The 18,500-nt window shown below is 32.8% G+C and overlaps 1 protein-coding gene across 3 annotated transcripts in view; it reads right to left on the bottom strand.

Annotated features, from left to right (window-relative positions):
* The window catches only part of LOC118184859 (uncharacterized), a 755,975-nt gene that overhangs the window by 28,865 nt on the left and 708,610 nt on the right, over positions 1-18,500 (bottom strand). For all 3 annotated transcript variants that reach the window (XM_085813829.1, XM_085813830.1, XM_035354583.2), the window contains 3 exons: positions 17,137-17,416; positions 4,368-4,514; positions 2,902-3,025 (listed from right to left, as the gene is read on the bottom strand). In XM_085813829.1, coding sequence (XP_085669955.1) covers positions 2,902-3,025; positions 4,368-4,514; positions 17,137-17,416 — 551 coding nt within the window. The remainder of the gene's footprint in view (positions 1-2,901; positions 3,026-4,367; positions 4,515-17,136; positions 17,417-18,500) is intronic.

Here is an 18,500-nt window from a genome sequence, read left to right as displayed (position 1 = left end):
ATTAATTATTGAATAATAAATTATACTGCGAATTAATTAATTAGCGGTGGTAAATTTATTAGCGTACCAAAGACAGAGTTACTACACGTCAAATAAAATTAATTGGTTTTGTAAATGAGTTCTTCTGTGATGATTTTAATTAGTATTCTGATGATTTTAATTAGTATTCTGATTAAACATTTAGTATTTTCCGAAACCGAAGTAATTTCTGTTGGAGATATTGTTAAATATCTGTTTATATTTTAGCAAGACTGTGAACATAATGTTTATTGGCTTCATTCGTTTTTCTTTACAAATTTTATCATTTTGTGATGTAAAAAAATATCTAATTGTTTAAGCCTTTATTTAATTTCAAGTCTATGTATGCTTAGAATTCTCTTTGGCTCATGAACCGATATCAGTGTTGGCAAACTGGCTCTTTTAAAGCCAATTCCAAAAAGCTTCCCTTCCTTATTTGGATGCAGTCAAACAATTAATTTAGCAGTGTAAAATAACATTAAATGTTTTAAAGATCTTTATTCAAAAGTTATTTTTGGTCAGTGACAGATATTTTTTGCATTTAAAATGTAGAACTGGTGAATTTTAGACTCCACAGCAACCAAAAATTATTCGTATGTCAATAACGAAGGGAACAAAATCAAAATTCAATTTTTTCCTAACCATCGGAATGTCTGAATATGGCACATAATCCTATAAATAAATTGCGATTTTTTTTGGTAACCAGTTGCATTTTTATGTACTTGTTGTGTAAATAATAGATACTTTTGTTGTGCTGAGAGGTTGGGTACTTGCAAGTTTATGTAACTCTTTCTGCTGCTGTGTTTTTCACAAAATACACCTCTATATACCTGTGTAAACAGTTATGCATATAAGTAATGTAACTAAGTTACATAACCTGTCGCTTTATGCACTGTTACACCTGTTGTGATTGTCACCAACTGCGGTTCTGTGCCACTTGTATAAACAGGCACCTATTGCACAAAGAGATTTCGGAACCACTTGCATTTTAATGTACTCGTTGTGTAAATAATAGGTACTTTTGTTGTGCCGAGTGCTTAGGTACCTGCAAGTTTACGTAAGTACTTCTGCTGTTGTATTTTTCCACAAAATACACCTCTATACAACTATGTGTAAACAGACACCTGTTATGCAAATACGTTATGTAACTAAGTTACATAACCTGTCGCTTTATGCAACTGTTATAACTGTTGTGATTTTCACCAACTGCAGTTCTGCCCCCTTAAACAGGAGGCACCTATTGCACAAAGAGATTTCGGAAACGTACCGCTTCTGTGCTTTTAAAAACTTTTCTGTTTTGAAGCTGAGAAAGAAGGTTCTGTATACTACAGTATACATAGTGTCTTCAAAACTCCTTTATTTTCGCAACCGTTGGTCATAGGCATATACTTTCAGTTACAAAATATTATAAAAGACGCTAAAAATACAAAAATGTAGTAAATGATGTGTTTTCGTATTTTTAAATATAAAAAACAATTACATAAATTATGAAATACAAATTTTTACAGGTTCATCCGGTCTCTATATTCATATTAATTAAAATTTTAGACTCGTTATAAAAATAAAACACAAGGAGTTTGATTCTCCTAAAACGTTTTCCAATTAATCTGTCTAAAAGAAATATATTTAGAATTAGTTGCAACTTATTTGTACATATGAATCCGTTTGGAATAATCGCTGCAATGTGAATAATAACTGTACTTTTAGTTCTTTTCTTTCTCGTTATTTGGGAAATCTTGAATTACTAATATGTCGACGTTTGAGATTCCTTTTCAGAAACTCTCCAAAAAGCGTTTCTAAAAATGTGTTTAGTTAAAAATGGCCCACTTAAACGAAAGCGAAAATAATACTTTAACATTTAATATAATTTTGATAAAAGATTCAGTCGTTGCTATCGATATTATCGAACGATTTTGGAAAAAATCAGTAAATTACATTAAAAATGGCCGAATAAGTTTTATCTAAAAGAAAATTTTTCAATGGTGCAAATTTCAAAATTCTGGGAAGATTAGTTTGATTATCAAGCAGTGCTAAGTACGAAAAATCCGTAACATATTTCAATATTTAAAAAAACAAAATGAGCCTACGTGTGTAAAATTTCCAGGAAATCGGTTAAGTAAAAGAAGGCCAAAAATTGACTTCAAGTTTTGATCCCTTCCACCAAAAAAAGATAAATAATGCAGAATAAAAATTAATGAGCTTGCTTAGAAATAAATTACTTCAATTAATCAGATTATCAAGCTGTCACATGATCTTATTTCCGAGAATAAAAAAAAATTAATAGGTGTTAAAATATTTACATGTGCATTCCTTAGCTCATAGATTATCAACTTACACTAGACAGTCATTAAATATTAATTATTTGTTTTATGATAACTAAGACTATCTTTTAATATGTTTCACTACTAGAGCAACAATTCTGTAGTCTTGCTACATTGCCTGTTTTCGATCTTTTCTTTCGCATAGTACACTAATTTGATATGCTATGTTAATCTATCCAATTAAGCGAATAATGATATTTTAAAACAAAGTAAATAGGTTTTTTAATGGTCCGTTTTATTTATCTACGATGTCCGAATACTTTTATTTAATTAACGGTACAAGCATTTATTTAATAATGTTATTTAATAATTAATGTTTTTATTTAAGAACCTTGTTAATTGAATATAAAGTTATTGAATAAATGGATAGCATCAATCAGCAATTTTGTTATTAAATAAAGGGTTGGTTATTGAATAATAACAGATAACCAAAATAAAAAATTGTCGTTATGTAAACGAATATTTTGAGTGTTTATTAATAACAAACATTACATGGTGTATATAGTGAAATTTTAAGAACATGTTAAAATAAGTTCTCTGGGGAAATTAATAATTTACTAACCTTTCAGATCTTCTAGCTTCGAAAGTAGTCTTTGTGGTGAAGCAGGCGCATCCAAAAGCTGTTGCGTCTGGTTTGCTGAGTTAGATATTTGATTTACTTGCCCTGTTTGGTCCCCATTTGGTTTCTGGAAATAAAACATATTTTGTGATTTATTTAATTCGAGGAATGTGGCGATTGCATTTATCAAATAATTAAAATAAAAGATCTCTTTATAAAAACGCAATCAAATTTCTTCACATCACAGAACTGTAAGCAGTTTTTTGAAATATACGACTGACCCTCGCATAACGACAGTGCGAACATTTTACGTGGATTTTTATTTTGTAATTATATTAGAAAATACTGTCAAAATTTGTGAAAACAAGACCTTGAAAATCGTCCTAGAAGTTGAAATATTTATCTAAAATAGTGGGCACAACTTGAATGTCGAAACCATCCGTTAGAATACTTTGATGGCTTGGCAAATCTGTGTTATAGGCTTTCGAAAATCACATTGCCTTGTAACAATGGATAAAGACAGTGAGCATTCTAAAACACAAAAGGCCTTCTGTTCTAAACTCACCATTTTGAAAGTGAACTCACATTTGTTGCGGAATGTATCAAAAAAAGTCTGTGAGTCTGGAAAATTTTAAAATTTTAAATATTTTCTTTCGTTACTGAAGCATTATTTGGATATTTCTTGGTATGAAATAATACAGGATGAATCTGAACAAGTGGACAGAACTTTAGGGAGTGATAGAAGGCAGCTATATGAGCAATATTCGTCATAGAATGTATGGTCGGAACGCAAGCGATGAGAAATCAAAGCGTAGTTTTCCACTGTCACATTTAAAGAATTAACACAAAAATGAGAAGAGGTATTCCAGAAAACATTTTATTATCAATAAATACTCATAGAAATTGCTCAAAAGACCTTTCGCCAGCTGTAATGCATGCTTTACACTTACAGGATAGGGACTGACGCACATTTGCGAAGACACCAGGCATTTCCCGAATATCGCCGGCAACAATGGCGATCCTGGCGAATACATCCATATTGGTTTCAACGGGGCACCCGTAGATTAGGCTTTTCATACGGCCCCACAGGAAGCAGTCCAATCACGAGAGATTCGGTGATCTTGGTGGCCACGCTGAGACCTCGCCCTGGAAATTTCGTGGTTCGTATAAGCAAAAATCCTCTCGGAAATCCACGGTAGAAAATGCCATTAGGTGAGAGGATCGACCCTTTTACAATGCTAACTAGCGGCTCGCCGTTTGCGTTCCGACCATATAATTCTATGACGAATATTGCTCATATAACTGCCTTATATCATCGCCTAAAGTTTTGCCAACTTGTTCAGATTCACCCTGTATATTTCGTATTGGTCAGTGCTTTAGTTGATTAACATAGGGAAATTACGATTATCTTTTAAAGCCATCGATAATTTTTGTTTTTAATTCTCCCTTTTATTCATGGATTTACGAACCTGGGCTGGCTGCAAAACTACTTGAGGATACTTTTGTTGCCATTCTAATTGCCACTGCAGGAAAAGTTGCCATTGCAAAAAGTCGTAGGATGATTCTGTCATAGCTGATGGATTTGTTGGGGCACTTTTTTGAGCATTTGGTGGACCCTGAAAGCAAAAGAAAATAAATATAGTTTAAACATGAATAGCAAGCACTTAATAAACTATTCCAGTGATTGGTGCAAGGTTTTGAAATGTAATTCAAAAATCCTCTTTTTCTCAGACAGTTCTAGAGTGTATATTCAACAAGTTTTATGATTTTACAAAATCGTCTGAATTATTAGACAGAATATGTAAAGAAATATATAAATGAATATACAAGTTAATATTAAAATTGCTGATAATTTTAATAAACATTGTTATTACTTTTTTCATGAAACAAAACTTATTTTTAAAAATGCACAACGTTTTTCTAGTTTAATACGAGGGATATGTCAGTGTGCAAATTAGCGAATTCTCTTTTAATACACATTGATATATATATATCGTATATGTGCATAAAAGATGCAAAAAATTATTGTAAAATTTACTTACAGGTACAACAGCACCTAAGAAGTTCAGTCTCACTATATATATATATATATATATATATATATATACATATTTTTTTCAGGGGGGGCGTGCGAATAGAAAAAAACTTAATTATTCCAGACACTTTTTGGAAACAAGTAGATCATTAGGTTATATAACGTTCTAATTCTAGTGCGACACTCATTTTTCTACCTATTAATTAAGTACCGAAATTAATGTATTTCACTCTTAATTTTTGTTGAATTTTAACAGATCGCCCCCCTCCAAAAAAAATCATGCTTTCTGTATAGCAACATCCCGATTTTCTCACACTTAAGCATAAAAAGTCATCCTGCGCAGATGATTCAAATTTAGGTCGTGATTTAACATCAATCAAGACACAGCGTTCCCAATATCGTTGGAAAGTGATGCCTTTTGGATTAAAAAATGCAGCTTCTACTTTTCAGCAAGTGATGAATGATGCCTTAAGAAAACATAGTGACTTTTGCAAAGCCTATATTGATGATATTGCTATCTTTTCACCAGCTTGGGATTCGCATCTCAAACATTTAGATGCTGTGCTAACTACATTAAGTGATCTCAGATTTACAGTGAACGTAAAGAAATGTGTTTTTGCACGTTCGGAGATAAAGTATTTAGGACATATAATAGGAGCTGGAAGACATCAACCTGATCCTGAAAAATTACAAGCCATTGAAATTATAAAAAGTCCTAAAACAAAGACTGCTCTAAAGAGTGCATTAGGCTTATTCAACTATTATCGTGATTACATAAAGAATTATGCAGAAATAGCTCGCCCATTGACGGAGCTTACGAAAAAGAAAATTCTTGAGATAATTCCATGGACTGCTGTTGAGGAATCAGCATTTCAAGAACTGAAACGTCGACTGTGTGAAGCGCCAAAACTGTACACTCCAGAACCAGAAAAACCTTACACCATACCGTGTGATGCTAGTTCATATGGTGTTGGTGCTTGCTTGTCACAACGAGACAGCAAAGGCAGTTTGCATCTTATCAGCTTTGCTAGTCAAAAACTTTCGAAGACTCAGCAGAACTGGTCAACTATTGAACACGAGGCTTATGCCGTTGTGTGGTCATTAAAAAAGTTCGAGTGTTGGGTGTTTGGATCGAATATCTAGCTAATCACAGACCATAATCCATTATTATATTTGTATAAGTCGGCACCGCATTCTGCCAAATTACAGAGATGGGCAATGGCATTTCAGCGTTATAATATTCATATTTCTCATTGCCCTGGTGCACAATTAAAAAATGCAGATAGTCTTTCAAGACTAGTTGGTGAATGAAATAGGTGTGAACTAAGTATGAAAAAGTAAGTATGTAAGTATGTTTAAAACTTTGCATTAGTTACTTTCTTTTGTTCCGGAATTGTACGAGAGCTACTTTCCATCTGTTTTGAAAAAAAAAAAAAAAAAAAAAAAAAATTAGTGGTTTTCGTTTAATGTTGCATTATAATATCGTGTTTTGAAATAGTATTGCATATATGTTTTATTACAGAACTCCGGTATTGTATCAAGTCGTCTGTTCATCTGTTGTGAGATGAATGTTTATTGCATTTATTTCAAAGTATGTTATTACGTCATGTATACATGTTCATATATTTTGAATTAATTTGGTATGTGGATTATACAATTTAAGTTTGTATTTGTATTTGCTGGTTCAGTTTTCAGATTCTGCTTCGCTTTGGCGTATCACAATCTTACCGGGGAGTATCATGTATTTGGCTGCAGTGAGCCAATCAGCTGCCTGGCAGAGCCCAGCAAGAGAGAAAAACGACAGTTGCATGTTAGCCTCAGAGGAGGCAGGTGGTAGATTAACTATGTTGTAGGAGCGAGGTAGTGCTCCGAGTTTACCATTATTCTTTGAACGTTAATTTTTTTACCATTATTCTTTGAACGTTAATTTTTAATAAATGTTTGTTTCGTGTTCTTTATGGTGCCTTATTCATCCGTAAGGTCATTACAGTCATTATAGAGTTCACTCTTAAAGCAAATTGAGACATTCAAAGTAAAATGAATCTATGGAATTATTTTACAATCAAAAAATATGAAATTAACTCATATAATTAAATAATTACAAAGCAGCAATAATTAAATTAATTCATTTTCGAAACAAAACAGATTTTTTTAAAAATAATATGAATTGCATAACACACTGAATTTGATCCTTTCTGATATAAATAATGAATTAAATTTGTTTCAAATGCGTTTAGTAATGATAAGAACATGACATTTCTCTAACAACACTTTTTTGATAATAATTAAAGGAGTGTTTTGAAAAAAAAAAAAAATGAAAACTTTCATTTTATAACAAACCATTCAGAACGAATTCCAAATTTGAAAGCCATTTTCTTTTTCAGACATATACAGCTGATTTTATTTTAAAACTGAGCTAATTGTAGCTACACAATTAAAAATAACTCATGTAATTTATCATCATGATTTAATTACTGTATTTACTGGTATATTTTCCTGCCTCGCGTAATTCTCCGCTTAGGTTTTTCAGCAAATGATTTAGGAACTTCTGATTTAGGGTAGCAATGTAAAATATACGTACAAATTTAAAAGTATATAGTGTAAGCAACAGCAAAAAGGAATGTTTTGGAAATTGATAAGTTCTTTGAAATATGTAATATTAGTGCATCTTTATGGACGCCTTCTAAGTACCAATGAAGCCATCTTTTCAGAAATAGTATACACAGCGTATTTTCCCCTTTCCGATTTTCAAGCTGTAAAGTTCATAGGAAAGAGGGGAAGCGAATACGCGAGTAAATACAGTACATTTTTTTGCATAATATATGCGGGAAACTGAAAAATTTCTTGAAGTTCTTCCGATTCCCCACGGATAAAAAGAGGAACTGTGGCACTTCCGCCATAATCTTCTGTAAAAGAGTGATGTAATCTAACTAGACAAATAGTATAACTGAATTTTGGTGGCATGTCATGCTTAGACTGAACATTTTCTTGCTTCTCGGGGACAACTATTCCGAAGGAAAATAATAATTAACAAGAAACGTTAAATATTTTATATAGTATAGGATATAAAATAAAAGAAATAGTTTACTTGAAGCCAAATATTCCATGCCGTAATAACAATTATTATACATAACTAAATATGAGTCTTGTTTTCGATTGACAGCTTTCATGTCATTTCGAAATTCCAAAGAAAGTATTGTTAAATCAAGATTACTTCCATGAAAGCAAAGTAAATATTAAGTTCAAAATCTTTGATTTCGTTAACCATTTCAAATGCCCCGTGATCTGTTTTTGGATGCGGACATTTTTTTACTCTACTTTGAAGTGCTGGGCTGATGCAAAGATTTTTTTCGTTTTTTGCAAAGAACGAATAAAAGGAAACGTAATGTGCGAAGAAATTGAAATCCGAAGGAGCAAAGTTTGGGCAATAAGGTAAAACTTCCCAACCAAAGTCGAGTAGGTTTTTCATAATGATTAAAGCAGCGTGTGATCTGCAGACTTGAAGTCTTGGCGATTCGCAAGTGCCAGCCGCTTTATGTATCCGTTTTTGCCCGAGTTTGTTAAACTGTTGGGAGTACATGCCAGCGTTAACGATTTGATTATGTGGGACCAAACCTCAATAGATTATTCGCTTCGTATCTTACCAAACACTTAACAAAACCTTTTAGGGATCCGTTCGTTTTTTTTTTTTAAATATGGGAGGAGTAGTCTCTGCTATGGAACACACAATTCTTCGGCATATAATAGTTCTTCGACAATTGTAGAGTATCCATTTCTCATCACCCGTCATAATGAATTCGAAAAATACTTCATTTCTGGAATAAAAAAGCAAACACAAGTACTGGTTCTAACCTCTCGTAGCTTTTCATAGAAGTGATTTTCTGTGAAACGCAGTAGTCTTCCACATCAAAAATCAAGTGCATGCACTCATCTCAAGTACCAGTCCTTGCATAAAACTAAACGTGTGTAGTCATCTTCCAAAAAGTGTTATTTTACGTATTAATAGTGTTTTCTACTAATTCTTTAACAGTTGCATGGGATGCCTTCGATGACGGCTTGGCCCAGAATCTGCTAAAATCACTGATGGATATCCGGTATGTGGTTGAAATTTACAGCGTCTGGATACACCCCTGAATTTTTGAAACTACCGATGGTATGTGCTACTGTCATCACATCTTGGTCGTATACTTGATGAATGATTTGTCATGCTGGAACTGTAATACTGTCTCTATCAAACTCATACAGCAAATTAGGGTCTGATATGTTCATTATCCTTTGTCAATTTAAACCGTTTGAAATTATTTTATCGAATGTTTTATGCCCACAAGCATGTTTCATTTATATGCTGTCTGCATACACGTTTTATTCGCTGAAAATTCCAATCATAACAACGTCATGTACGACTTCAAATTCACTCGTAATTTGAATCACAAAAAACGACACGAGCCTTTTCACCAACCCAACTGTAATCAATCGTGAATTACAGTTGTCAGAGTCCACTGACCAAGGCTTTTATATTTATAAGTAAGAACACTTAATTAGCTCCATGTTCTTGACAGGACGTGATAAATACCACATCGTGATGGTATATTAGATCTATAAAAAACATCTTCATGTGATCGGTGACACATACATTTATTTTGCCAGGACTTTCACGACACGACGTACTTATCAATGAAAATATTGTTACGAATTTGGTATTTAAAAAGCTAATGTTAGTTCAATTATAAATTAAATGGTTTTATTTCTCGCGCAGTGCAGCGCGTGACGAATATTAAAAGAAAGCTAAGCCGGAAAATTCAAAATACAAGAGCGCGTGCATTAAATAAATAAATATCTCTTTTTGATTTCGAGAAAGTACTGGAAAATTCTAGCGCGTGATTTTAAAATCTTATAAAAGGAGGAAAACATCTCAGTTTGTAGGAGTTGCTTAGTTTGTTGTTTAGAAAACTGCTCTTGTCGATTATAGCGAATTCGCGGATTAGCGTTCTTTAGCTGTTTTGAATTAAGTTCTATTGGACATTTGAGTAGTTAAAAGATAACTACTGTGAGATATTGTAATACTGCATGATAATTTGAGAAAATTTAAGCATTTTTGTTGTGATAATAATAAATTTTTGTTCCTTTTTCATCGGACTTGTGCATTCATTTCATAACGAACCCGTACGCACGCAACAATATATATTTAGCTTCTATTCTTAAATACTACAGCACCTTGCCTATTTCTTTCTACCTTTTGTAGGTGTAAAAATAAAAAGAGGGGCCGAAAGGCCTAACTCGACAGTTTCTACATACTTGTATCAGAGCGAAGAAGAAACTAACTAAAAAACTTTAAGCAAGTATACCAACAAAAACAAAACAAAACAAAACAAACAAAAATAATAATAATAATAATAATAATAATAAATAATAATAATAAAAAAAGTTAAATTTGCTCTCACTTCTTTAACCCGTAGCGCCGTCTAGTGATGAAATAAAAATAATTTAGCTGGATTCCGGACACCAATACTGCGATTTAGGAAACACGATACAGTTAATTTTGTACACAATTTATTTTAATCAAACACGGATCAAATAATACCTTTTCAAAAATTTGCAATTGAATATAATATTTAAAAAATAACCTTTCCAATTATTTGTATTTATAATAAAGCTGTTACTTATAATCAAGTTTCTTGAAGCGATTTTGATTTTAAAGCACATATTTCCTCCAAATAAAAACTGCATTAACAACACAATAAATTATCTTATTCCAAAAAATTAACAAAACTCTATATTTTATTTATCCAAAACTTGTTTTAATCTATTAATTTAGTAGAAATTAAGATCCTGGTTTCCTGAAAAGTGTAATAGAATAGTTTAGTTAGGACGAGCATTTAAGCTCCTGGATAAATTGTAAGCAACTTTCCTCATTATGAAAGAAACAATAGAAAGTATCCAGAAACTGGCAATAAGTAAAAGTGTAATTAATAAGTTTATAGGTAAGTTATATTCTTGTATATCCTTTTTTGAATTACTGATATGACGTATAATTTACATGCCACACAATTTATTTCGTATATAAAGTTAAAAATACCACGATGTTTCCTCTCCAAATGTGCTCTTCCAAAAGCCATATTCTCAGCCTGACATTTTAGAAACTTATTAAATTAAATTTCTTAAATTTTGCATTCGATAACAACATATCTTTCAATCAATGAAAACCTAATTTTATCGTAAAGGAATAGTATTTAAATAATTACAAATTCCTTCAACATACTAGATTCGTGTATCAGTAATAAAGTTTCCATTTTAAGAAGCATCTTCAGAAAGACGGGATTGTTTTAGAAGTCTTATCTTCTGGGCAACAAAGAATATTCAAGTAATAGTCAAGAATATCAAGAAACATATCAAGATTTAATTAAATACCTTGAAATCTTAATTATCTTAAAAATCTCCATTTTTGTACAGAAATTTCATGTCTGGAGGAATGGCTTAGTTTTGCATATCCACTGTACTTTTTCGAAACTTTTTTTAATGATCCACATACCATGTGAAGTACAAAAAACTACGCATTTGAGAAGCATTCTGTTGGGTCATCCCATAATAATTTTAGGATTTTATACTTCTTTTATGTTTCAAAAGAAAGATAAACAAAGTTGTCTTTTAATCTAAAATATATTACTCTTCATCTTACGCTAGTTCTTAATAGTTAAAATGAATGGGATTTTTCTTCTATGGCCTCTCTGACTAAATTATTTTTTCCTTCTATTCCTCCCAGATTCAACAACAAACACGTTCTGCAATTTTGAAATTACTAAATTTCTAAGTAGGCATGGTACAGTACAACTCCAATTATCCAAACTCGACTATCTGAATCGCTTCCAGAGTTTCAGAATTTTTCAGAATCAACTGAAGAAAAGGAGAAAAAGGAAAAAGAAGGTCAAGAAAAGGAAAGGGAAGAGACAGGCGAAGATTAGGATGACGTGTCACTTGAGGAATTAAGAAACATTCTTTTGAAAACGCCTTGATGTTCAGAAGTTAGTGCTGAGGATACAGCAGAATGGATGGTGTGTGATTCCTCAGACCCTGTGTTTTAAATTCTAAATGATGAACTTTCAATAAGTTCATCATTTAGAATTTAAAACAAGAATGTGTAAGGGAAGAAAGTGTCGAGGAAGAAAATGACCTTAATGTCGAAGTTGAAGCAGACACGGGACCATCGGTTGTGAAGCGTTTGCCGATCTTGAAACTGCACTGAAGTAGCTGGAGTGTCAGCCCGAGTGTGACCACATGCAACTTCTCACTGTCAAGCAGACGCGCGACTTGGCTGCCGGAAAACGGATGAAGACAGTCAAACAGCTTACTTTGACCAAGATGTTCAGCAAGCAATGACTTTCAGCACTTGTAATAACTCTACAGTACGCTATACAACATGTACGTAAAAGCGTTGCCTATTCATTTTAATTTATTAAAGCCTCTTTTTCTTTAAAAATAGTTTTGTTCTTCCATTTTCAACATACAGTACATACAGTAATTAATTAAAGTGTATGAAGACCCTTTCTTCGGAAAAAAAAATCCAATTATCCGAATTTTGGATTATCCGAATGGGGTCCAGTCCCAAATGATTCGGATAATTGGAGTCTTGATGTAATTTAGATCTGAAGAGATCTGTGCTATCGTACACAAACTTGATTTGTTTCTGTGTCTTTGATCTAAGAACAAAATTTCGAACATTTGTTCTGGTAATTAAGACACAATAACACGCCGAATAAATACTAATTCAGAAGTCAAACAACAAAAATCAGCGTTATATTTACAAAATTTTCACAATGAAAAAAATTTTTCATTTGCGGTTTTGCAGCTGAAGATGGTGGTTCGGTAAAACCATCGAAACTAGTCCTGTGAAAATTTTGTAAATATAACGCTGATTTTTGTTGTTTGACTTATGAATTAGTATTTGTTCTGGTGTTCAAAGCTTACGGAAGGAAGAAAAGAACACACTTCTCGGTTAAATTCTTAAAACATTAAAGCTTCCTTCTACTCTCCATGCGTTTGTTGAAGATGAAACGGTATTCTCTTCTCTTTGTATATTTATTTGTTACGTTTCATCTGTGAATCTGTATCTTTATTTTATTTCGTGTTAAACAGCTGTATTTGTTTTACTTACCCTTACTATTTGATGTATAAGGATATTAAATATTCTTAAAATAAGAATGAATAAATAAATAATAAAAAATAAATACGATGGGATTTTATTCTATATTATTGCATGACGTCCTCGTCAAGCTCTTTAACTTCCTTGTACAAAGTAAAGAAAGTATTGTGATTGCAAAAAAGTACGGGTATCATATTTCAACCGAAATGACCATTTTGACTATTAAATCATTTGACTATAGAATAAAGGATTATTTATTCCAAAGCGGATCGCAAAATAAATTCAAATTGGATTAAAAATCCCATTTTTTTTTCCGTGACGTCTGTACGTACGTACCTTGCGTAAACCAAAAACAGTTAGCCGCAGAACGTTGGAATTTTGTATATGGGACTGCTATAACGTCTAGTGGCGCATTTCCATTTTTATTGCACTCAGAAATACCAAATTTATATATATATATCCACACCCCTTATAGTCCTTACACGCCCTTTATTTTCGCAATCGTTCTTGGTAGTATATGCTTCTAATTTGAGATATGTTTTAAATGACAAAATTATTAATGCTTGGGAAATGTCAAATTTAAAAAAAAAAAAAAAAATTGGAAAAATAACGAAGTCTAACTTTTAATGCAGGCTTCTGTTTGTTATACCGGGAGTTTTATACTCGTTATGAAAAAATAAAAATACAAGAAAATTGATTCCTGTAGGACAAAAATTGACCGGGATTTCAAATTTACAATTTTTGATATCATTTTCAACTTGCTTTGAAGAATCGTTTGATTACGTTAAAACAATTCGAGGAAATAGGTTTAAATAAAAAGCAGGAAAATATGTGTATAATTTAATAGGCTGCACAAGGAAGTCACGTGGTGTCTACAACAGAATTTTCTTCAGATTTTCCAGGAAGAAGCTCATCTTCTAAGCTGCAGTTTCAAGCTCAGAATTTTCGGTACCACCATTAACATTGGCTTATTGTTCGATACCCATATATTTCATTAATATTCCCGCTAAGAATTATTTTATTTAATTCATAAAGCAAAATATGCGGAATATGCTCCTTTGTTATTTCCATTTAGGTTGTTTTAATTGAGGGGGGGGGGACTGTTAAATTCTTCAGAACTTCCTCTAAGGATAAGAATAAGATAAAATTACCACTCGCTTTTATACGTACAAGTTGATGCAAGCAGTTTGTCCTATCCCTCCTCCACCGAATTTTAGTCGAACTGGAAAACCGCATTATTTATGGGATGACCATTGCACAGATAAACGGCAGAACGCGGATAATGCTAGTAGGGAGATGCCCCAGTTATTTATAGATACGCGACGCGGATGACGGATTGTTCAGTTCTGTTGAGGGACGAGTGCAAACCGATTGAACGAATTTTAGGACGCTGATTATTTTCTTTGGCTTGCTTGCGAAGCGTCATTTCCATTGAAAGCAAAAACAGCCAGTGCCAACATCAGCAAAAGCTTTCTCGCCTTCCAAGAAGCGATTAGCTGTCCCATTAAACTTTATATCATGTACCAGCTGTGTTACCCTTTTCTTAGATGGATTATTAGAATATTTATTTGAAGAAAGCAAAAAGAGAAGATTGCGTGGATTTGTTCTTTCAATAAAAAATTCAAAAGATTTATATCACAGAATTTTTGGTTACGCATAAGCTGCGTAATATTAATTTGTTACACACCTAAGATAATAATTTTTAGTTTTAATAAATTAGATGAAAATTTAATTAGAGAAACTAATATAAAAACTAATTTGTCTCCTAGAAATTAATAGTAAAACATAGGGCGTTATAATAAAAATAAAATCTTACGATTTGTTTTAACTAAAATCAATCAGAAAAATTTTAATTCTTATTTCGTACATCAATGTGACTAATTTTAATCTCCATTTTTAAGTACAGGGTGTCTGTAATTAAGAACCCTATTTCAAAACTACCTACAAGCGAAACAGTGATCAGAAAATTTTGAAATTTCGTGGTGGGCTTAATGAAAGAATGAGAACGTCTTTCAGAGAACAAAATAGTTACAAATAGCGTCACCAGAGGGCGTTCTACTTTGAAGACTTTGTAGTTAAAATGTAAATTTTTGTCAACGTCATGCAGCAGCTGTTATAAAACCTAGAAACATTAGCGAAGACATTTTTATCAATGTGCCTGTTGCTCACAATGACGATCAGCTTAAGAGATCGCGCTTTGTTAATAAAATTGTTTTACGAAAACAGCCGGCACTTTGTGGTTTCCCCGATCCCCAGACCTCAATCCATGCGAGTTTTGGCTTTGGGGACATTTGGAACATATGGTAAATCGTGACCATTCAAGAACTTTACCTGATCTTAAAGCCAGCATTTCACGCAACGTACTGAACATTTCCCAGCATACACTTCGTTCATCTGTGGAACATACCATCTTGCGATTTCAGATGGTTGCTGAAATGATTACCATCATGTGGAACATATTTTTTTGTAACAAAATATGTAAAATTTTAAAACTATTGTAAAAGTGAGGCTAAATACCAGAGGGCATTATATTAATATATTATATCATCACCAGAGGGTATTATATTAATATATTATATCTTGTTGATATAATATATTAATATAATGCCCTCTGGTGACGCTATTTGTAACTAATTTGTTTTCTCGCTGAAAAACATTTTCATTCCTTCATTAACCACTTGCGCTAAAAACACGTGCCACGCACATCGAGATGCTATTGTCTGAAACCGCGCGCAAAAATGAAAATAACGTGGTGCACACGTCGCCTAACAACGAGATTGTTTATTTCTCGAGTTACAGCTCTGGATTGCACTCGCAGACGCGGAGCGGCGTAAATGAGACACTTTACCGCTTATTATATTGTTATATTGTAGCACACGGCACCGCAACCGTGAAGTTTAGTCGTAGCGCAAGTGGTTAAGTCCGCCACGAAATTTCACAATTTTCTGTTGACTGGTTTCGCTTGGAGGCAGTTTTGAAGTAGGGTTCTATAATTAAAGATACCCTGTTCTTTTGACGCTCATAATTATATACCCAGGTAATTGTAAAACATAAACTGAAAGAACGCAAATCTTTAGTAAATAAGCGATATCGATTTAATTCTTCCTCAGGGCAAACCCTATTTTCTTAAAAGTAACTAAATTTATTAAAAACTGAAAATTTTCGGTATAATACAGTGAGCATTTTTTCATAATTAAAAAAAAATGGTCTTAAAAATTCAATGCCTTCTTTTATAAAATTGTCTAAGCTTCTATAAAATACAAATGGCTTTATTAAAAAGAAGCAAATTATTACACATCTTTCAGAATGCTCATAGAAGAGTAAGCGTATATTTACCAAACAAGAGTCTTTGTAAACGGTATAAAAAAGGAATTTTTTAACAGATTTATAAATAGACTTCGCATAAAGGAAAAAACTCTCCGTTAACAATGACAGTAAGAATGAACGAATTTAGAGCTGAAATGAAATGCTGAATGTATTCGGGAAGAATGATATTTTGTTTTTAAATTTCTCAAACTGGAATTTTTCTGTGACAGTTTAAGCGCTGGAACTGCATTTTATGGCTAATTTTTAAGCAGCATTAGCCAAGCATAACCCGAGAGGAATTAAGTAAAAAACAAAACGTGCATTCCGTTAGGCCTTTAAAAAACAGATTCTGTTATAAAATCAAATATTAGGCTCCTACACGTTTTTGACACTAATAGACCGTTCGATGAAGAGCAATGATGATTGGTTAATGTTATACCCATTGAAGAGTTGATCAGCTTACGATTCAATCAGTCTAATTAGTGCTTTAGTAATATGGAGGAAATCTTCAGAGTAGAAGTATTTAAGTGTTAAATTAATTTAACAAAAATATAAGCAGCGCTAGCTTTGAGGTACAGGAATGCAGATTTGGGCCAACACAAGACACAAAGGAGTTGTTTTATGATGTGTTTGCATAAAGTGAGACAAACAGAACATTCCTAAGCCAGTGAGTAAGAAAAACTTTCAGAAAATTGGCACATCTCGCCACGAAGACTTTCATTCTTCAAGAAAAGAAGACATACACAGATAATAAATTTACCTTATATTCATGAAATTTAATTGTTCTCGGCTTGGGTTGCGTCTTTGGCTTGGTCTTTTTCCTGTTTTTGTTGGAGGACTCCTTGTTGCCGTTGTGATGCATGTGAACGATATAATCTGAAATTTGCTCGTGAGCCGACTGCGGCGACACGACGGACGGCAGGACGGACAATGGGGAGGACACCGAGCTGGGGGGTGACATGGAAAAGGAAGTTCCGGCGGAACAAGGCGACCCCTGGTTGGGGTTCGGTGACGGCTCGCTCGCTTCCAGTGAAGGCAAGCTGAAAAACAAATTATATTATGTTAATGAGAGATTGACTCAAATTATAACGTTACAGATATTACATACATGTGTAATGCGTGATAATGAGTTATATAATTCGTTATAATACATCATTGATTGCTTATGTTGGTCCCCAATTTGTGATTTTACATTTTACGATGAGGATAGGACAAAAACATTCACAGAAACCGTATTTTCACATGTTCATCTTTTCTGGGTTAGCAATATACGTACGCCATAATACAAGCAAGGGTTATTCACACTTAGATAGACACAGTACGCTCTTGCTTGCCATACAGGAATATGTAATGGAAAAAAAAAGAATATTCACATTTTTGGTTTCTTGAAGCGATAATGTCCTCCTTTCATACTGTCTTCTACCAGCTATTCTCAGGCCTTAGAAGAATATGGCCACAATGATAGTCTTGTTATCGTAATATCATTACCTTTCAGCTAATAGCTTAAATATGGTGCTTTAAACCTCATATTGGTTTAAAAATCGTTTGAAACACTGAATTTTTACGACTGAGATTATCTTCAGCTGCATATGTTAACGATGCCCTATATTCATTTTGTTTTTCACTTTTCACAAACTTTAGTTTACTTCAATGTTTTCACTCACTACAATCAGTAAATTAAAAGAGTCATTTCAATATTTTATTATAAAATATGATTTTCACTGAATAATTTAGTACGATTGTAAACTAATGCAAATTTTAAGAGCAGCACGCCAGTGTAAAATTTAAAATAATGTAAACGAGCAACGTTATTTTGGCTCAGATATTTGAATAAAACTGTCGATTTTGAGGGCGAGAAGGATCTGTGTCTGAACGTTTAGTTAAGTTTTTGATGTTAGTTTAAGTTCTTGAAGAGTTTTTGAATGTACACAAACAAACAATGATATTGCGGCAATGACATGCGAGCGGTTTGTGCCTATTACGAATGATAGCTTTCTTAGTAACTTCACTTGAAAATACTGTAACTATAACATGTATTCCCAAATATTTTATATACTGTGCAATTTTATGAAAAATTTTGCAGTAAAGGAAAATGTTAACTAATTTCGAAAGTGCGCGCTGAAA

Source organism: Stegodyphus dumicola, chromosome 3 (assembly GCF_044657685.1).
Source record: "Stegodyphus dumicola isolate Sdum_Otavi_A_Nest chromosome 3, ASM4465768v1".
NCBI lineage: Eukaryota > Metazoa > Arthropoda > Arachnida > Araneae > Eresidae > Stegodyphus > Stegodyphus dumicola.
This window is presented reverse-complemented; position numbering and strand designations above follow the sequence as displayed.